Source organism: Gekko japonicus, unplaced genomic scaffold (assembly GCF_001447785.1).
Source record: "Gekko japonicus isolate JY-2015 unplaced genomic scaffold, Gekko_japonicus_V1.1 scaffold306, whole genome shotgun sequence".
NCBI lineage: Eukaryota > Metazoa > Chordata > Lepidosauria > Squamata > Gekkonidae > Gekko > Gekko japonicus.
This window is the reverse complement of record NW_015172013.1, coordinates 162811-184317: the sequence shown is the minus strand read 5'-3', so window position 1 is coordinate 184317 and position 21507 is coordinate 162811. Positions and strand designations below refer to the sequence as shown.

Sequence of the window (21507 nt, the reverse complement as noted above, 5' to 3'; positions counted from 1 at the left end):
CTACAGTACAAAGATACAACGATATTTTCTAATAGGTGGGAAATGTTTTATAAATGGTTAAAGAAGAGGTAAACGGTCAAATAAGATGTTGTGAGACTCTGTAAACGGTTATACTTACATGTAGAACGTATATAAATGATGTAATGCAATCTAAAACTGAAATAAATACATTTATTAAAAAAAAAAAACAATCAGATGTTGTGGCACACCCATTTCTTTTACAACCAACCATAGCTTCTCATAATCCTCACAGTCCAAAGCTTTGCTGTAAGCTATGAAATTCCCTCGCATGCTCCGGCGGCCAACGCAAATTTGCAATGTGATCTCTAGCGCATCTTCCTTTTCTGAATCCAGCATGAACATCTGGCATTTCTCATTCCATATATGGTAATGGTCTTTTTTGTAAGATATTGAGCATCACTTTACTTGTGCGAGAAATAATTGTGAGGATCCAATAACTGCTGCAGTCTTTGACGTGTTCGTTTGGGGAATTTGAGTGTAAATTGGCCATTCCAGCCCTGTGGGCCATTGTTTTGTTTTCCATATTTATTGGCCCAATCTTGTTAAGGTTTTGATAGACTTCTTTTGTGTGGCTTGGAAGAGCTCTATTGATATCCCACATTCTCTGGGTGATTTGTTTCTCCCAATTGTTCCCAGTGCAGCTTTCACTTCACTTTCTAAAATGGTTGGATCTTTTTCAAAAGGTTCTTCTTTGAAGGCACCTGTCACCCTTTCATCTCTTTTGTATAGTTCGTTGGTGTATCATTCCCATCTTTTCTTTATTTTGTCCTGCTCAGTTAATGTATTTCTGTGTCGATCTTTCATCATGTCTAACTATGCTTTAAAATTCTCTTTGATTTCTTGGAACCTGTGGAACAGATTTCTTGTTCTTCCTCTTTTGTTGGTCTCTTCTGTTTCTTTACACCAGTTATTATAATAGTTCTTTTCAGGGCTCTTTTTGTAGAAAAAGCCCAGCAGGAACTCATTAGCATAATAGGCCACACCCAACAGCAGAAACTCATTAGCATATTAGGCCACACCCCTGACAGCACAGCTCATTAGCACATTAGGCCGCACCCCCATGTTACCAGAAGTGTGGTCATCCAGCCACACCCACCTTTTGCTTCTTATTCTGTTTACCTTGTTTGTTGTCAAAACCCAGGGCTTTTTTGTAGCAGGACCTCCTTTGCATGTTAGGCCACACACCCCTAATGTAGCCAATCCTAATGAGTTTCTGCTGTTGGGCGTGGCCTATTATGCTAATGGGTTCCTGCTGGGCGTGGCCAACTTGAGAGCCAGCTGGAACTCCGTTCCTGTGCGTTCCTGCCCAAAAATAGCCCTGGTTCTCTTTGTGAGTACTTGGGCGAAGGTCATCTGCCATTGCAACCTTAAAAAAAAATCTGGTTGCAATACATGACTGTGACCATTAGGAGGAGCCATTTTATGATACCTCCCCAGACATCCTACACTGGCTTCTGATGCAGAGAATCCACCTATGGAGTTATGTGGGGTTTGGAAGAAGAAGAGTTGGTTTTATACCCTGCCCTTAACTATCCGAAGGAGTCTCGGAGCGGCTTACAATTGCCTTCGCTTCCTCTCCCCACAACAGACACCCTGTGAGGTAGGGGGGGCTGAGAGAGCTCTCAGAGAACTGTGACTGACCCAAGGTCACCCAGCTGGCCTGCATGTGGAGGAGGAATGGGGAGTCAAACCTGGTTCTCCAGATTACAATCCAATTCTCTTAACTACTACACCAAGCTGGCTGTCTTGTGAGTTCTTGAAGGAAAGGCGTTCTAGAAGAAAACAGCACACTTGTATTGTTTTGCAAGCTGGAATCTGGTGGCAACCTCTTAGAAGAAATCTAATGCCTGTGTGTATACCAGCACAAAAGTAAACCCACTTTTGTGTGTTTGCTTCCCACTCTAATCTGGGAGAACTGGGCTTGATTCCCCACTCCTCCACATGCAGCTGTTGGTGCGACCTTGGGTCAGTCATTAAATTCTTTCAGAGCTGTTCTCTCGAGGGCAGTTCTGAAGAAAGCTCTCTCAGCCCCACCTACCTCACAGGGTGTCTGTTGTGAGGAGGGGAAGGGAAAGGAGATTGTAAACCACTCTGAGACTCCTTTGGGCAGTGAAGGGCGGGGAATAAATCCAGTCTCTTCTTCTCATCATTTCACCTGAAGGGGAAACAGAGATAGTGTTTTGACAGCAACCAGAAAACAGGTATGCTTCTTGGGCAAAGAGCAACAACTGGACCATGTACAGTAGCAGACAATATTTATCTCCAACTTGCGAAAAGCTGTATTTGTTTTCATTATATACGGTCTACATTTTCCACTGAAACTCAAGGCATATTCTGCAGTGTAGGCCAAATACACTCAGTAGGATGGGACATCCCATAAGTAAAGCGGTAGCAATGCAAAAATCGGAAAACAAGCAGAAACCTCACCAGGGAGCTGAAACAGAAGCATAAACCCTGACATGACTTGTTAAACAAGGCAGACGTTGCATAGTAGGATCCTACTGGGCAGGATGAGCTATACAGTCATAGACCAGTATAACAGAAGATACAGTTAAGGGAACAGTAAAATTATAAAATACAATGGCATCTAAAATTATAAATGATCTAAAAACTTTAAAATACAGATATAATTGAATCAAAATTATGATCAAAGGTTAGGTTTAGGCCTATCTGAACTTTATCTCTTTCCTAGTTTGTTATGCCAACCAACCAAATTTGGCAACCATCCTAGTCAGCTTTTGATTATCTCCTGCCAGCATAATTGACAAAAGTGTCCTTCTATTACGACCTGGGAAGGAGTTAACTATTGGCTTGATCAAAACTTCCCTGATATTATGATATATAAGACAATCGAAAATTACATGTTCCAATGTTTCATCAGGTCCCATCCCACATATACAACTATACCAAGTAGGATAGACCACAGTCCCTAACCCTTTACCCAAACATCGTTTCTGAACCCTTTTGTTACAGTACAGCCCTATTACCTCTTGAATAATTCAGTTTTGCATAATTTGCGGAAGGCCAGGAGAGGGGGAGCCTTCTTGACCCCCTCAGGCAGGCCACAACAGAGAAGGCACACCGTGGGGGAATGGGCCCACTCTGGCCTCCTGGCCCTATTCCTCCCTGCCCTCCAAGGTCTTCTCAACACCTGGAGAGGCTTTTCTGTCTCTCTGGTAACCTGCCACCACCACCTGACCTTTGTGGGGATTACCTGTGGGAAGGGCCCCAGCTCCCCTTCCGAGTCCCGAGGCCTTGCCCCTGTGTCTCCTGCTGTCCAGCACCTGTACAGTTTGTTGCCTTGTGCACCCCTGGAGGAATAGCCACTTGCCAACTGCCTGGCTTCCCCCTGGTGCTCCTTTTAAAATAGCATGACCAAGATGGTGAAGGTCTATGTGGTACAGAGTATAACTATAGCATCCAAAGTTATAAAGTATTTATTAAAAAGAAAATGTTCACAAGCATATTTTTAGGACAGCACCAGATTGAGCAAGGGATTCAAAAGAAATGGGTAAAGCACAATTCTGCTGTCCCTTGCTCTATACATTTTCAATGAGATGTTAAAATATAGGACAGGCTCCTTAGCTTAGGAAGTTACAGATCTTTGCAGAGTCCCCGTTACCTTGAAGTTTTCTCCAGCTCTCCAGGCCAGCACATGGCCAATGGCCGCCACTTCCAGACCTCAGTTAAGAGTTATGCCTGCTCTGATGGACTCTGCGCCAAAGAGAACTTCCTACTTCCTCCTCTGAGTTTTATCACCTCCTTTCCCCCCAACCACTGACCAGGTCAGGCCAGGCCAGGTCAGGCCAGAGAAACTCTTCCAGAAGTCTCCAGAATTTTTCATCCTGAAGTCTCTCTAGTATTTAACACCTCCAAATCTCTGCTCACTGCTAGAAGGGGGGGGGGGAGAACTTTACCATCCCATTTTCTAGACCTGTGAGCATTTGTATGAAGGTGGGCTGAGGTAAGTCTGGAAATCAACTGAACTGATTCCCCCCCTTCCTGCCAGATCTCTCCCCAGAGAGGGGAAAAAACCTTTTAAAACTCAAAGTGAAAGTTTTACTCATTTCAAACCTCCATAGGGAAAAAATGTATTTCTTCACACACACACATCTGGGCAGTTGCGGATTTTACCCGTTTCCAAAGTGGCACCTCCAGGAGGCCCTGACCTCAGACATCATGAGCAACCAGGTGGTTGACAGGCCCTGCTTACCCGGAAGAACTCCATCTTCAGGGGAAGACCATCCCATCCCTGCCCCTGGTCAGAAAGCAAGCAGTGGCCCACACACACACTACAAAATTTTTATTCATGTCATGTTGTGGAGGCTTGGCATGATCTGGTGGCACCTCTGTTTGCGGCAGTTTAAATCGTCGTGGCAAGGGGTAACCAGACAGCACACCCTGAAGCAGCTTCACTGCTGTGGTCGACCGTTATTGCTGTGGGGCAACCACTGAGTGGGTGGTTGGGTGGCTTCTTTTTAAAAATTTGTCTTTTGCATATGCACATAACCGCTTATTCGAAGCACCACTCTGTTTTGACATCTGGAGGAGGCTGCCTTCCGCTCTTAAAAACTCATATTTTCAATTAACCCCTTCTCCACCCTGTGTGCTGCAAAGCTGTAGGCAGAGGTACCGGCATGAAAAAAGACAAAGAAGGCTTCTCAGCCTGCCCTGCCCTCCCCCCCTCTTCTCGCCTCAGAGGACAGCTGAAAGTTTGCTGGTGTGCATGAAGATGCAGTTATGCGCACAGGACTAAAAAAAACAAGGAGTGAAAACGGAACAGAATCAGACTTCCCAACCAGGTTGAGCTTGCACCAGGGGAGTTCAAACATGTGGAAATGTGGGGTGAAAGCTCTGATATCCATAAACACCAGACTTTCCCTGGTACCTAATTACTCCGCTTCCAAAGCAGGGCAGAATGGGGTGGCAATGACTGGGGCACGGAAAGCAGATGTTGCTGTCTGATCGTGCTCTTTAAATCCAAAAAGGTAACTGCAACAATATTGGTGTGAACTGCTCGTGTGACCACAGCCTCAGTTATCCAGACCCAGATAAGAAAGGAAGGCAATTAGGGCTTTCTTTTTTAAAAAGGTACTGTGTTAATTTAAAATAAGGACAAAATATATTATTTAGGAACCGTCTCAACAATCTCATCCCTGCTGTTGGGACCTGAAGCCAATGGCATAATATGAATTTACTAGTTAGTCTGTTTTATGAATTGCTACGCATTTTCCCCCCTCTAAGAAAGCACAATGTTGGGGAAATGGTACTGTTATTATTTTCATTGCTTATTTTGAAATATCCTACCCTCTGTATTTGTACAGGCTTGCAGGCTCCAAGTGTCAGGTGCCTGGGTCATTCAGTCCAAGGTCAAGGGAACTTAAGTCATGCAAGGTCAAGTTATTTGGTCAAAGGTCAGAATTCCAGAAGTCAGTCAAGGCAGAGCAGTTTAGTCCAAGGTCAGGTTCCAAGAATCAGACAAGGCAGAGTTAGTGGCTTAGTGTCTAACATACATGTTGCATCCACGCTTAACAGCCTTTCTTGGCTGGTTTTATAGCCACTTGGCTGGTTTTATAACCACCCACCCACCTGAGGGTCAGGCTTGCAGCTAGCTGCTTAGAAGTGATCCTGCAACTACTCATCTTTGCTATCAGCAAGCAGCTGGCATCAGTCCAGGAGACGTGCACTTTGCCGTCTTGTCTGCAGCTCTGTTCTCAGCTTTCATCTGCAAAGCTCTAAGGGTGTAGGTAATTCTGGTCGTCTGGGAATGGCCAACTGAGGTTCACCTGCTGATCCCGACTTAGAGGGTGTCAGTGGCTCTGTCTGCACCAGCTGCTGGCTGTGAATCTTGACGCTGTGAATCCTGACAGGCCTGCAGCTCAGTTTCCTACCGACCATCTTATGTTGACTCAAGGCTGGTTACACGGGGCTCCTCTTCTCCCAAGGAGTCCTCTTCTCCCGAGGAGTACTCACTATCACTGAGCTCTGGCTGACTCATGACAGTATCCTTTTGCTCACCAGGAATATCTTTCTAATTTCAGAGGGGCAGCTGTGTTAATCTACTGTCGCAAAACAACACAGGAGTCCAGTGGCCATTTAAAGAGTAAAAAGATTTATTCAGGTGGGAGCTTTTATCCAGAAAATTACAGAAGGGGCAGGGGGAAAGGGGGAGAGCTGAATAAAGAGAGGCCTGGGGGTCATAAATCAGGTGTGACGCTCTCGGCCAGGGAATTGAATGACTTAGGTTGTTAACATAACAGAATGAATAATGGATGTTTCTAATTTGCCAGACACTATGACAATTCTCTCAGGGTAATTATTAGTATGACTGTATTATAGATGAAGACTTGGAGCTAGGGGGTCCCCAACACGGTGCCCTTGGGCGCCACTGTACCTACTGATACCTCGCTCGGTGCCTGCCAAGTCTTTCTAGAAAGCGGCAATGGAATGAGCGGCTATGGAAGCCTTTACTGTAATGTAATATAGATGGTTGTCAGTACATTCCCCGCAGGGTTGTCAACCTCCAGATGGTTGAAGCCAAAAGTGAGAGATCACGGGAGGAGATGGAAATCCAAACAAAACATCCGTGACGAAAAATCAATAAATATAATATGCAATCCTGGATTTCAACCCCCAGAATTACAGCTGATCTTCAGACTAACAAAGTCAGGTCCCCTGGAGAAAATGGCTGCTGTGGAGGGCGAACTCCCTGGCACCCCATCCCTGCCAAGCGCCTTCCCTCCCCAGACTCCACCCTTCTCAGGCTCCACGCCCAAATCTCCAGGAATTTCCTGCCCCAGAGCTGGCAGCCCTATTGTGCAATTTTTGAGAGGGGGGGCCCAACAAGGAAAGGTGGGATATACACTGGCAGTCCTCAAGCAGCAGCTGGACGAACATTTGTGAGGGATGCTTTAGGCGGATCCTGCGTTGAGCAGGGGGTGGGACTGGATGGCCCCTTCCAACTCTATGATTCTACATTTTAATTAATACATAAGCCTAACATTTTCCATCCAACATGTCCAGAATTTTTGTTGACACCATCTGGCAACCCTAGTCCTAACCCTATTGCATTGTGTATTAGATGTCTCCTCAATCTATTGATTGCACGGATATATATATATAAATCTACCTTGAGTCTCAGTGAGGAAAGCGGACAGCAAACAAACATAAAATTCTTGGTCCCCATTGAGAGCTCCCCCACCCCTTGGCTGTGCCCCTATTTGGCAGGGCTGGCATGACTGGAAGCGAGTGCAAGACTCTCACCTTCACATACTCTTGCTCAAAGAGGAACAGAAGCTGGAAAGAGTCCCCTCTTTTCAACGGCAGCTTAAAAAACTTTGCCTCTTCCATCCAGCGGCCGTTGCTCAGAGCGTTGCAAATGACGTGAGGCTGTGGGCGGAACCGGGGATTAAAGTGGATGGCGATATCAGCCCGCGGGCTCAGGCTGCAGCCAGTCTGAAAGTCAACCTGGAACCTGGAACAAAGGCAGAGAGTAGGAAAAGTGCCTTGGATGTGCTCTGGGCCTGGCCATACTCTGGTTGTGTTCAACTTCAAAAACAGAGTGAGTGGTTACCGGGAGCAGGGCCTTATCCGTGCTGGCACCCGTATTTTGGAATAACATCACTAGACATGGTTGTCAAGGGCATGCTTTGGTTTCCTTTAGGAACCAGTTAAAATGTCTTTATTCACCCAAGCTTTTAGTGGTGTTTGACTGCTGTTTTTACACTTTGTTATTTTTTATTCCAATGCATTACAATAAAAAAAGAGTTTTTAAGTGATTTGTTTTTATTTATCTGCAATATCAGCATACCGCTTTTCTACAAAATGCATCTAAAGCAGTTTATAGGAAAGAAAAATATAACAATTGTAAATAAAATAAGCAAACAACAACAGACAGCAGAAAAAATAACCAGAGAACTACAAATGACCAGAATAAAAAAGCTTTAACACCAAAAGAGAGCCATCATCAGTTGAGGGAGGGGGAGACTGTAGAGATGGTGCTGAGCAAACTTCCTTTGGGACCACGTTTTATTACCAGGCCGACAATACAAAGAAGGACCTTCCTTTGATAGCCACTTGCCTAAAGCAGGGCCTTAGAAGATGACTGTTTGGTAGGTTCACATGGGATGAAGTGGTCCCTCCCTCAGGTGTCTTGGTTTTAATACACCTTTCTGGAGGCTAGGGCAATGCAAAAACATTTTAATGGATTGACTGGAATTCCTTGCAAAGCCACAATTCCCAGCATTCTCTGGGGAGAACCAGGGCAGCAAAACCCAAAAAGAAACAAGTTTCAAAGTGGTTCATATTTGTAAAGTGTAGACACACTGCAGGGAAGCTCTACAATACTGGATCAAGTCAGAGTTGGACGCAGCCCTGCCTGATTCTGAAAAAGATTGCATATTCATCTCTGCAAGCATTGTTAGATTTCAAGGTTGCCATCAACGTACCTATGACCACAGGGGTGTCCAGGACCAGGACTTGGCAACATTGAAAGTAACCTTCATGTCCTGCTTCTGGGCTTCCTAGAAACATCTGGTTAACCACGGGGAAGAAAGAGGGTGCTGGACTAGATGGTTTTCAGGATTCAGCAGGGTTCTTAGGAGGAGGAGGAGGAGGAGGAGATTGGGTTTATACCCCGCTCTTCACTACCCAAGGGAGTCTCAGAGCGGCTTACAAACTCCTTTCCCTTCCCCTCCCCACAACAGACACCCTGTGAGGTAGACGGGGCTGAGAGAGCTCTGACAGAAACTGCTTGTTTTCAAGAACAGCTCAGACAGGACTATGGCTTGCCCAAGGTCATCCAGCTGGTGCAAGTGGAGGAGTGGGGAATCACACCCGGTTCTCCCAGATTAGAGTCCGCGCACTTAACCACTACACCAAACTGACTCTTAAGAGCCATGGTTGGAGTATCTGCAAGTTCTGTCCCGGATGTCATGAAGAGTTAACCTGTTTGTTTGCCTATGCTAGTTGCTAGTTAGTAGTTAGAACCTATAGGGTGTCAAGTAGAAGTTCCCAGGCTAGAAGGGGAAGGTCTGTGCATAATGAATTGACCTTTAGCCTGGTCATTGGGCAGTTACTTGAGATTTAGGACTTGAGAGTTAGGATATGTTCAGAGGACGGCAGAAGACAGGAAGGCCTGGCGTGATCTGGTCCATGGGGTCGTGAAGAGTCGGACTCGACTGTGCGACTGAACAACAAGTTAGGATATGTTACTTGAGATTTTGCACATAGGCATTCTGGGGGCTTCTTCTCACTTCCTTTGTTTTAGAGTTGAGTAGCCGAAGTCTCCATCTTGGAGTTAACGTCAGCTAGAAAGATGTAGCTTGGTTTTATCCTCCCCTGTAACGCTTCCTATTTTTTTAGTAAACTTTCTTTTAGCTAATCTACACATGTGTGCCGCGTTATTGTTTTCATGTGCCAATAGTTCTGTTCTCCCATCTTTCCACACACACATCTGGAGGAATCGAGGATTTCAATCCCCATCAGAGGTTGCGCATAAACAGGGACCGTGTTTGCTCCGTAGGGCAGGGTCTGAGCAACAACTGCTGACAGCCTCCACGTACAGAAGCAGTACACCAGACAAGTAATTACAATGATCCTTTGCTCAGAGCTCCTGAGATGTAGCCAGCTGGCTCTTGCTAGGAGCAGACTGATAGATGAGAAGGTGGACGGATGTTCTGAAACAGGAAGATTGTTGTTTGGATATTTATGGGAGGGATCCCTTCCCATCTGTCTCTTTGCAGTAACTTACCTTGCCGCCTCCATTAGGACTGTGCCCTGCAGCAGAACCATTCGACCAGGGGCCAGGCTGCCAAAAATGGTGGTGATGTAGGGAAGGACCTGAAACAGAACCGGCAGCACTCAGATTAAGGTAGTCCAGGGGTTGAACCCTGCAAGGGAGAGAGGGCTACGAAGGTGCTTAACCTTTTAAAAATTCATATTTTATTATGTATTTAATTAACTCATTTTTAATAGACTGAGATTGTGTGTGCGTGTATGTGCGTTGTGTCAATAAATTACTTTTGGAAACCAAACAGATAGTATAAAAAAAAATACAGAAAAGGAAAAAGTGATACCTCATAAACAAATAAGAAATATTTCTCCCCAGCACCCCCTTCATTACCCTAGAAGGTTTTTATAGCACTGTCTATAAGGTACAATAAAAATTACTTCTGTTGGGATACATTTATGTTCAACATTTTACATTTCAAATTACATAACTAATCCATTTCTCAAATAATGTATTAGTTTCACCACGGTTGCATACTCAGTCCTGCATGCTTCTCCAGTACGGCACACTCAATATTTTTTGGCAAATAGCTAATATAATGAGAATACAGAAGGGAAAATAATTATATATAATAGAAAATAGAAAGTAGAAAATCTTCCCCCCCCCCCACCTCACAGGGGTGTTGCCAGGATTTTTAAAGTTGGGGGGCATTTTAAAAAGTCGTGGGGGGGATGGGGCAGGTGGGGAGGGAGGGGCACCGTCGCTGCTGCCGTGATGGCCATCACTGCACTGCGATTCACAACACTAGAAAAGTTAAGCCAGCTGTTTAACAACAGCCCCCTCCCCAGCTGCCCATAAAAGTCCTCCTTACCCGGCACCAGCTCTCCCCTGGCAGCTTCCAGCAGCAGGGCCCAGAGCTGCAAAGCAAGAAACCAGCGGACGAAAACCAGGGAACAGGGGGTCCTGGATTGAGCCCACCCCCCGCCACCACTTTGCTTCTTTCCCACAACCCGTCTGGTGGTGTCCCCTTCCGGCGGTGTGGAAATGGAGGGAAGGGCTAGCTGGTGAGGTCGTGGGGTGAGGACAGGGGCGGGACTCCAGCAGGCAAGCTCGGTGAAGGTGCAGTGTAACCGTGCACCGCAGGACAATTTTTAAAAAAATATATTTTTCAGGAGCCTGGGCTGGATTGGAAGTTGGGAGGCCTTGGCGGAAAGGTGGGGGGCAGGACCCAAGATACCCCACTATAGCTACGGGCCTGCCAACACCTCCTTCATTACACAACATTTTTAGAACACTGTGTAATATAGTGAAAGTAACTTCAGTTGGGATACATTTATATCCAACGTTTAACATTTGAAACCAGGGCTTTTTTTGTAGAAAAAGCCCAGGAGGAACTCATTAGCATAATAGGCCACACCCAACAGCAAACCTCATTAGCATATTAGGCCACATCCCTGACAGCACAACTCATTGGCATATTAGGCCACACCCCCATGTTACCAGAAGTGTGGTCATCCAGCCACACCCACCTTTTGCTTCTTATTCTGTTTACCCAGGGCTTTTTTGTAGCAGGAACTCCTTTGCATGTTAGGCCACACACCCCTAATGTAGCCAATCCTAATGGGTTTCTGCTGTTGGATGTGGCCTATTATGCTAATGAGTTCCTGCTGGGAGTGGCCAACTTGGAAGCCAGCCGGAACGCCGTTCCTGTGTGTTCCTGCCCAAAAATAGCCCTGTTTGAAACTAATTCTCATTCTACTTCTTCATTGCAATACATTTGTATACAGACTGAGATCTTCACTGGTGTCTGGGTGCATGTATATTTCTTTCCCTGAGACAGGCGGCCACAGGGTTAACAAACAAGCAGCTCACTTTTATCTACATAACAGCGAAGAAAGGAAGATGGAGGTCATAAGGTTTTGCTTCTATTGAACTTTGGAACTTTTCCCCTATTGCAGTCTCTTGGATCTTGTGCCACAAGATGACTCTTTTTAGTCAGCCAGCTTTAAGCTGATCTTCACCTCAGCTTTACTCAATCAGGCATCCCCTTTTCTCTCTCAGCTCCCTAGTCGCTAACTCCCAACTGCTCTCTTAACTGCTGTTTCCCACCGGCTAGATATGGACACATTAGTGGGCATGAGCAGCTTATCAGCAAGCCACAAAGCACTTCCCATTTTTGCAGATTTTAGCTGCGGTTGGAGACTCGGGAGCAAATCAGGCTGAGGTTACCAGCACTCCGTTCAAGAAATCTTTGCCGATTGTCTCAGTTCAGTTAATCTATTCCTTAAGGGACTAAATCCTATGCCTTCTTTGTCTGTAGAGGATGCAAGCATTCATTGTCAGTGGTTCAGAGGTACTTGCTCTCTGTATGAATGTGCTGCAGCAAGAGGGAGGCCAGACCCCCCCCCCGGTGAAGGCAGAGGGTCCCCCACTTTTGAGACCCATCTCTCCGCCATTGGCCAGTTGGCCAGTGGGGGGAATTACCTCCCCAAAACAAGGAAGAATGCCGGAAATTAACGTGATGGGTGTACGTGACCTGGAAGTGACGTAGGCACTTTGAGGACGTCGGGGGAACATAAGAACATAAGAGAAGCCAATGTTGGATCAGGCCAATGGCCCATCCAGTCCAACACTCTGTCACACAGTGGCCAAAAATACCAGGTGCTATCAGGAGGTCCACCAGTGGGGCCAGGAGGACATTAGAAGCCCTCCCACTGTCCCCCCCTCCAGGTTCCAAGAATACAGAGCATCACCTGCCCCAGCCTGTGAGTTCCTATCTATACCTTGTGGCTAATAGCCACTGATGGACCTCTGCTCCATATGTTTGTCCAGTTCCCTCTTGAGGGGGGGAACACTAGTTTTGGGGCAAAACTCTAGCAAAACACTATACTAGAGGCATTCTTCCTGGTTTGAGAACGAAAGAGAGTGCCTCTTTTCAGATGGGGTTTTCTATTAGAAGCTTTCACATCCTCCCTGCCTTTTAGTCCAAAAATAGACCCCCCAGCTTGACTTACAAAACACTGTAAAGCGGTTGCTCACAGAAAAACAGGCAAACAACAGGGGTTACGTTTACCCTCCCAAAGCAGCTGGAAACAACATAGCCTTTGCCTTCCATTGGAAAGACAACAGAAAGTGGGTCAGACTGAAATGAAGGATTATTTGGTTAGCAGAGTGCTCAAGGCGCACAACGCAGCAGAGCTTATCTGAGTAGTGTGTGCTGGCAACAAACAAAGTTATACACGAAGCCTCTTTATCTTTGCAAAACTAATATGAGTCCTTTGTTGTAAGGAACTCCATTCGAGTTAGGATAAGAGCAGAGATAGGGTTCCATTCTAGTTTAACTAGCTAGGAGGGATAGAGATGCAGGAAGCATGTCCTGCCCTCATGGTGCCAAGGTGGAGAAGAACAGCACAGTGTGGAGAGAGGGTGTCTGCACATCAAAGGGATAGCATCAGAGAGTAAAGGGAAGAATGACCAGTATCCTGGCCTCTCTCTCTCTCTTGGAAGTGAAGTCTGAGGCTAAGCGACAGTGCGAAGTCCTTCACTTCCAACATAAAATGGGTTTGCAACTCTGGGTTGGGAAATTCCTAGAGATTTGGGGGTGGAGCCTGGGAACGGTGGGGTATGGGGTATACTGCCCTAGTCCACCCTCCAAAGTAGCCATTTTCTCCAGAGGAGCTGGTCTCTGTATCAGTTATAATTCCAGGAGATCTCCGGGCCCCACCTGGGGACTGGCAACCCTTGCTAAGACCAGGTTCTCCCGGGTTGAGAGTTCCATAATTTTGGCACCTCTCTAGGATGGAGATATCAGGATATGGGGAGGGCAGATGGGGGAGACGTTTCTAGGAAGAACTCACATTCGTGCTGATGGTGGGGGGAGTGGAGAAGGGCATCATAAAACGATCTCAGGATCTGGGTGGGCCCTTACGAGAGAAGGAACTCCTTCAGATATCTAGTTCCTTAATAATTTACAGTTTTTGTAGGTGACAGGAAGAAAGTTGATTCGTTTTAAATGTGGTGTTGGAGGACAGTTTTATGTATACTGCGGATTCTATGGGACTATCCCCCTCTGAAATCCCTCTCCTCCCCAAACGCCACTCTCCTCAGGCTCCACTACCAAAACTTCTAGGGTAGTTCTCAACCCAGAGCCAGCAGCCCTGTGTATTTGGGGTTAAGCACACCTCACGAGACAATTGTGTACAGCTACTTCAGAAGGTCAAAGAAGACGGGAACGGCAAAGGACGAGATGGTTAGACAGTGTCATAGATGCAACGAACATGAAATTGAGCCAACTTCAGAGGACGGCGGAAGACAGGAAGGCCTGGCGTGATCTGGTCCATGGGGTCGCGAAGAGTCAGACTCGGCTGTGCGACTGAACAACAACAGCTACTTCAGAAGGCAACTTGCCAGCCGTCGCTCCGGGAGGAGTCCAGGAAGCCTACTGCAGTAGCAAAAGCGACACTCTTATATGGGGGAAACGTAATGGATTTGCTCAGGTGGCAATTGATGCCTACTTGCCAGTTATTCTCATGGTCACTTGGCAGGAAAAACACTATTTTGGTTGCTGTACAAATATCTCCGTTTGCCAGTAGTCCCGCTGTATGGAGACTTGCCGATTAAACTGCACACGTGTATCGGGAACCCTATTCCATACAAGCCAAAAGGAACTGCCAAACCCCCTCCCCTCCAAAAAAAAGAGTGGAGTCCAGTTTTTAATCCACAAGCATCAGAAACTGCCAGGGGATGTGTTCAGAGCTTTGACGGAATGCTTGTCAACACAGGAAAAGTAAGATCTGGGAATGATAAGAAGTTGTAAAAATATTTTTGAGTTCGTTTACACACTCCCAAGGTGAAACCTGAGGAAGGTTCTTACAATGGTTGGTTTGTTGTCTGCAGTTGCACAATTTTACATTCTTCCTGCCTTTCCACTACCCCCGTGATCATTATTAAATCCAGGGCTCGGTCTTCACAGATCGGGGGTTTATTTAAAGGCCATTTTTCTTCGAAATAAGGTATAAAATGGAATTTTAGGCCTCTTGAAACTATGTGAAATGCATTATTTCCACCCTAAATCTACTACTTGCAAAACAAATTATTGTTGGGATTAAATTTAATGAGAAGCAGCGGTTAGAGCGCTTTATGCAGCGTAGCGAAATGGGAGTTCAAATCACCACTGGCTATGAAACTTACTAGGTGACTTGGGGCTGGGCACTTCCTTTCAGCCTAATCTACCTCACAGGGCCGTTGTGAGGACAAAACAAAGGTGGGTAGAATCACATATACCTCCCCGAGCTCCTTGAAGAAAGGATAGGAGAGAAACACACTAAATAAATAAACATCAGTGTGGTACAATTGATATTTTTCTCTCTTCCATTCTGGAGATAAGCTGTAGGAACCCACTCCCCACACACACACACACACTTTCAACCTAGTTTCTCAGGTATTATAAAATCTCACTCAGGGGGGGTGAGATTTTTCCCCAGCAAGACCCCAGTGCCTTTAAGCAGTGCCAGGCAAGCATCTGAACAAGCGTAGCAGATTTTTACACTACCAAGGAGAAGATCCAGGCGCAAGGAGAACATGCCAGCTTGCAGCAAGCCAAGACAGTTGTTAGATACAGGAGTAGAGCCGGGGGGGGGGGGAAGCACTCCCCTTCACTGCTGCCCCTCCCTCAGCCAGGTGGGGGTTGCCAGCCTCCAGGTGGGACCTGGGGATTCCCTGGAAGTACAGCTCATCTCCAGACTACAGCGATTGCTGTAGAATATGGAATATGGATGCTTTGAAGGGTGGACTCTATGCCACTGTACCTCACTGAGGTCCCTGACCTCTCTGGGCTCCATCCCCAGATCCCCAGGAGTCTCCCAGCCTGGATCTGGCCGTTCCACTCCTGTTCCCTGCCGGTGGCCAGGGGTGGGTAGGAGGGGGATCTGGCCCCTCTAGGGAGAACAGAAAGCAGGCCAGCCCATATTCCATTAGCCAATAGTAGCAAAACCAGCTAGAACCCAAAGAAATCCATCTTTGCTCACTTATAAGCTTCTGCAAAGTTTCTACGAAGCCAAAACTCAGCAAAGCACAGCAAGATAGCAATTCAGCCTTGAAAAACCTGGTAACTGTGTGTCTTTTCACTTTCTCCTCTCCCTTTCAAGCTAACATGTTCAGACTCAGTTGTGAAACTTTCAGTAGTTAAAACAGCTGGGAGGATGTTTCTCTCCTTGGATTTTTCACCATCAGGGCAAGCAAGGAAAGGAGTAAAAAAACCAGAACTCACCGGGTGAAAAACAGGAGCCTGAAGAATATAATCTGCCGTGTCTGTAGAAGACTCCATAGCGTGAGTGGCCCACAGGGCACCCGAAACTTTACGGTTACCGGTTACTTAACCAGTTCTGCTTACGGCAACTTTAAAACTTGCAGGGATCACATGATCTGAGTCACACAGCTGAGCCAACTTAAAAAAAAACAAAACCCCAAAGACAATTGGGGGAAAAGCAGAAACACAACTTTCTAAACCACCCTTCTCCCCAGGACAAAAGGTACCACACAAAGAGTTTAGGGGGGGGGACAGATAAAACAGTTAAGGTATTCCAAAGCAGAACACTCCTAGTTGGGAAACAAACCTGATTCCTACAAGCTGCCAGGTAGAGAAATTTCACTTGCAAAGGTTTTCCTGCTCTGGAGATTGAATGCTGGGGCCAAGGTCATCTGTTTAAATTTGGCAGCTGCTGTTAAAGAGGCAGGAACAACCAGTCTCCTGAAGCAGCCCGAGGCAGGAGATGGTTTCCAGCCCTAACGTTTGCTTTCTGGCTGCACCATGTCTGTAGAGTTGCCAGCCTCCAGGTGGTAACTGGAGATCTCCTGGGATTACAACCGATCTCCAGGGGACAGAGACCAGTTCACCTGGAGAAAATGGCCACTTTGGAAGGTGAACTCTGTGGCATCATATCCCATTTAAGTCCCTCCCCATCCCAAACCCCGTCCTCATCAGGCCCCACCCCCCCAAATCTCCAGGTATTTCCCAACTCGGAGCTGGCAGCCCTACACATACGCCATGACTTGTCTCTGCTCCCACAACTGGTGAATCGACCTAGTCTAATCATGCAGCAGATTAGAATGAGATGGAATTCCAAAGCTCTGGAGAGAAAGCACTGGGTTCTTGATAGGGTTGCCAGGTCCTTACCTTCTACCAGCGGGGGGGCTCCAGCCTGCTCCCCTGGATTTTCCCCTGGAAGTGACATCATTACGCTGGGCACATTATGCAGGGGACACTCTAGCACTTGGCCAAAAACTCTGTGGTCACCATAGAGTTTTCGGCCAAATGCTAGAGCATCCCCTGTGCGATGTACCCAGTGTAATGACATCATCTCTGGTTGACATCATTGCACCAGGCATGTCAGGCGCAGCAGGGCTCTTCCGCGGAAGGCTCCCCCCACCCCAATTGGGGGGATGGCAACCCTTGTTTGTGATTTGGGATATCACTTTTTGAAATTGTCCTCCCCCCACACCAAAAGAGATCCCTGTCAGGAAAAACCCCTCAATCATAGGGTTACCAACCACCAGGTGGGGCCTGGAGATCTCCCCCTATTACCACTGGAGAAAACAGCTGCCTTGCAGGGTGGACTCTATGGCATTGTACCCTGCTGAGGTCCCTCCCCTCCCCAAAGACTGCCATTGCTAGGCTGCACCCCCCCAAATCTCCAGTTTGTTCCCCAGCCCAGAGCTGGGAACCCATGGAAGAAGGTTGCTCCCTGGTCTCTTTCAACTGCAATGTTATCTTTTGCAAACTACTCTGGGCCTCTTTTTTTCCCTCTGCAGGTCCACCAAACTTCACCTGCTGATTTCTGCATTTCAGACCTCGGGAAAGCAGGCTAGGTTTCTTACTCCCTGGGGGTCAACCCTTGCAGAGAGAGAAGGCTTCAGTCAGCCCTCTTTCTGGTCTGCTCATTTCCAGCTTGCAGGGAGCTTTTTAAAAAATGTAGGCAGCATGTGATCCTCAATGGCAGCCTGAAGTGGTACAGTCTGTTTCTACCATGCCAGGACTCTACCACCTCATTCTACTATTCCCGATCTGGCTGAACAGAAAGGAACTCCAGTTCAAGTGTGTGTGGGGGGGAGAGGGATGTTCTTTATAGAAAGCTCTAAAAAAGGGATTAGACAGATTCAAGGAGGCTAGGTCTATCAGTGGCTACTAGCCATGGTGACTGAGGGGAACCTCCACATTCAGAGGCACTAATCCTCTGAATCTCAGAGCCAGGAGGCAACGTTAAGGGAAGCCCTCAGCCTCTATGCCTTGTTGTTGGCCCTCCAGAGGAACTAGCTGGCCACTGTATGAGACAGGATGCTGGACTAGATGGACCTCTGGTCTGATCCACCAGGGCTCTTCTGATGTTCTTAGGTTCTTAACATGCCAGTAGAAGCAGGCATCCACATGGACAAATAAAAGGCACTTCTGCAAACACCAGCCCTTGCCTGGTCTGACTGCTGGAATATGCAATGCCTGGTATACAATAAGAGAAGCACCGCCAGCAGGGGGCAGTATTGTAGGGTTGCCATCTCCCCACAACAGACACCCTGTGAGGTAGGTGGGGCTGAGAGAGCTCTTTCAAGGACTGCTCTTGAGGGAACAGCTCTGAGAGAACTTGTGACTGACCCAAGGTCACACTGGCAGCTGCATGTGGAGGAGTGGGGAATCAAACTCGGTTCTCCAAGATTAGAGTCTGCGCTCCTAAACATTTCACCAAACTGGCTCTAGTGAGACAGGGATGTGGGTCTTTCTTTTCTGCCTTTTGCAAAATGTCGTTTCATTCCTTGTCCCTGAGTACTTTTCTGGGTTGTTTCCTGCTTCTTCTGGGGAAAAACTCTCTCTCCCCCATGTAGTCAGATGCTTACCCTCCAACTAAACAATTGTTTCCTTCATCCGTTTGTCACACTGACTGATGCTGAGGTGTTCAACCGCCAAGAGATTCTGCTCTGCTCTGCTCTGCTGCTTTTGGATCAGGGCCAAGGCAAGGAGGACTTTGAAAGGATCCACATTCCCCCAACCGACTCTTCCAAAGGACTTTCTGTTTGTGATGCTGGAGAAGCTGAAGGGTTTGTTTGTTGCTTGGCAAAACTGGGGATTAAAATTCCTGATTCGCTGCCGCATTCCAGCCCCTTGTTCCTTCAAATGTTTACTCCCTTCTTTTAGTCCTCACAATAATCCTGTGAGGTAGGTTAGCCTATGAGTGAGGTGCCACTGGACTCCAGTTTTACCAGCAGGTGGTGGGTGGAGATCTCCAGGAATTACAACGGGTCTCTGGATGAGAGATATCAGTTCCCCTGGAGAAAATGGCTGCCTTGGAAGGTGGACTTGGTGGCATTACGCCCCTCTGGGGTCCTGCCCCTCCCCAAACCCCGCCTTCCTCAGGCCCCGCCCCCAAATCTCCTGGAATTTCCCAGTCCTATTTATCAGACTGGCTGAAGGTCACCTGATGAGCCTTGTGGCTGAGTAGGCATTCGGACCCAGATCTCTCCAGCCCCGGCAAGATGTTGGTTTGCTCCTCCACATCTAAGTGCTCCTTGGTGACTGCTTGTGTGTGCCTGATTCGCAGTTTTAAGAAACATGAGCCCTGCAGTCCTGTGTATACTTTCTTGGGAAGCAGCTTCATTGAACATAGCGGGATTTATGTTTGAGTAAAGGTCCATAGAACCACGCTACAAAGCTATCATTCTTTGCCCTTTTGGCTTGGAACGAGCTCCGTGGAATACAGAGGTATCGACCTCTGAGTCGGCATGCATACCCTTTGGCTTTTGACACTGCGTATCTGTCTGGGTGTACATTATGAACCGAGTACAGATGGTGCTTATATTTGTGTCCTCATATATTATCATTTTATTCCGGGAAAGGCAAACAGCTGTAGCAATTAAAAGCCCCCCCAATTTGCGTGAAGTGGAGGCCTTAAATTATTTTTGTGTGTGTGTGTGAAATCTACCTTCACTTGCTTATTAATCATATTCCCGCCAGGGGGCAACATTGTCCCAAATTTCACATCGGAGACCGCCGAGGAGGCCTATGCATTGAACAGAAGAACATAAGAGAAGCCAGTGTTGATCAGGCCAGTGGCCCATCCCGTCCAACACTCTGTGTCACACAGTGGCCAGAAATACCAGGTGCCATCAGGAGGTCCACCAGTGGGGCCAGGACACTAGGAGCCCTCCCACTGCTGCCCCCACCCCCAAGCACCAAGAATACAGAGCATCACTTGCCCCAGCCTGAGAGTTCCTATCTATACCTTGTGGCTAATGGCCACTGATGGACCTCTGCTCCATATGTTTATCCAATTCCCTCTTGAAGCCATCCATGCTTGTAGCCGCCACCACCACCTCCTGTGGCAGTGAATTCCATGTGTGAATCACTCTTTGGGTGAAGAACTTAAAAGGAACTTCACTTTGATAATCAGAGATCATTCGTCCCATAAGCCAAGTGTGGGCTGTAGGTTTGCTGGCCTGCCTCAGTAGATCTGCATTTGGATAATGGTGCCTGCAACCGGGGCTGTAGTTGCCCATGCTCTTTAAGAGAGGCTGTCCGATTTCTATGTGGGGTTACGAAGAAATGAATGGAAAATCTGTGATTGCTTGAACAAAAGTTTAGAACGCTGTCAACCAAGCCCACGTGTCTCTGGGTATCCTGCAGTACCATCCTGAGCAGTTATACCCTTCGAGCCAATCGATTCAATTAACTGAGAAGGATGTTGTTAGGAGGGCACTGTTTGTATCTGTGCAGCAAAGTCTGAGTCCAGTGGCACCTTGAAGACCAACAAAATTTTATTTAAGGTATTAGCTTTCATGTGTGGCAGCTATCTCAAGCTTGTCATGAGGGACGCTGGCCATCATGCGCTTGTGAAATCTTGGAAACTAGTGGAAGTCCCACAAACCTTATGAAGACTAACAGCTTGATAAAGATATTGATTCGAAACCGGCCCGTCCTGTAGTACTAACCTTGACATCTTCATGCTCCGAAGGACTTTTCTTTGGCTGTTACAGAGAATGTTTCTTTCTGTTCTTACAGCATTGTTTATACCGTAGACTGGGTCCCTTTAAAATTGTATTTCAGCTGGCTTTTATGTCCCGCTTGTAACAATGTAACACACTTTGTACTTTCTTTGTACTTTGCATGATAGCTTATCTTATATCACTGTAAAAGTTTTTGCAAAAAACTGTTTTGCAAAAAAACAGATTCCGTTTACATTCCTCAAGGTTGCTTTTATATGTTTGGTGGCTTCAGACCAGTCTGTGAATTGTTATCTTTCAGTAACAATAATTTCCAAGCCTTTACCTTGCAGTTTATCCTAGTCTTGTCACATCAATAGCAATAGTTGCCGAGGGTACCCCTGTTGGTCCACCGTAGAAGAGTACAATTGCACTTCTTCAGGGTATCTGAAGAAGTGTGCTTGCAGACGAAAGCTCACACCTTGAATAAAATTTTGTTGGTCTCAAAGGTGCCACCGGACTCAGACTTTGTTCTGCTGCTTCAGACCTGTACGGCTACCCACCTGAATGTCTCTGTGAACTGTTATCTTTCAATAACAATAATTTCCAAGCCTTTACCTTGCCGTTTACCCCAGTCTTGCCACATCGATAGCAGTAGTTGCAGAGGATACCCACGTTGGTTTGCCATAGAACAGCACAACCTGAGTCCAGTTAGCACCTTAGAGACCAACAAGATTTCCAGTTTGGTATAGTGGTTAAGTGTGCGGACTCTAATCTGGGAGAACTGGGTTTGA

At 46.8% G+C, this 21507-nt stretch overlaps 1 protein-coding gene across 1 annotated transcript in view; it reads right to left on the bottom strand.

Moving 5' to 3' along the window:
- Nucleotides 1–16086, bottom strand: part of LGALS12 (lectin, galactoside-binding, soluble, 12) — a 35751-nt gene extending 19665 nt beyond the window's left edge. The window contains exons 1-3 of the mRNA XM_015420269.1: nt 16020–16086; nt 9773–9861; nt 7285–7495 (exon numbers count right to left, since the gene is read on the bottom strand). Of these exons, the coding sequence (XP_015275755.1) occupies nt 7285–7495; nt 9773–9861; nt 16020–16076 (357 nt within the window). The 5' untranslated portion in view covers nt 16077–16086. The remainder of the gene's footprint in view (nt 1–7284; nt 7496–9772; nt 9862–16019) is intronic.
- Nucleotides 16087–21507: the final 5421 nt, after the last annotated feature.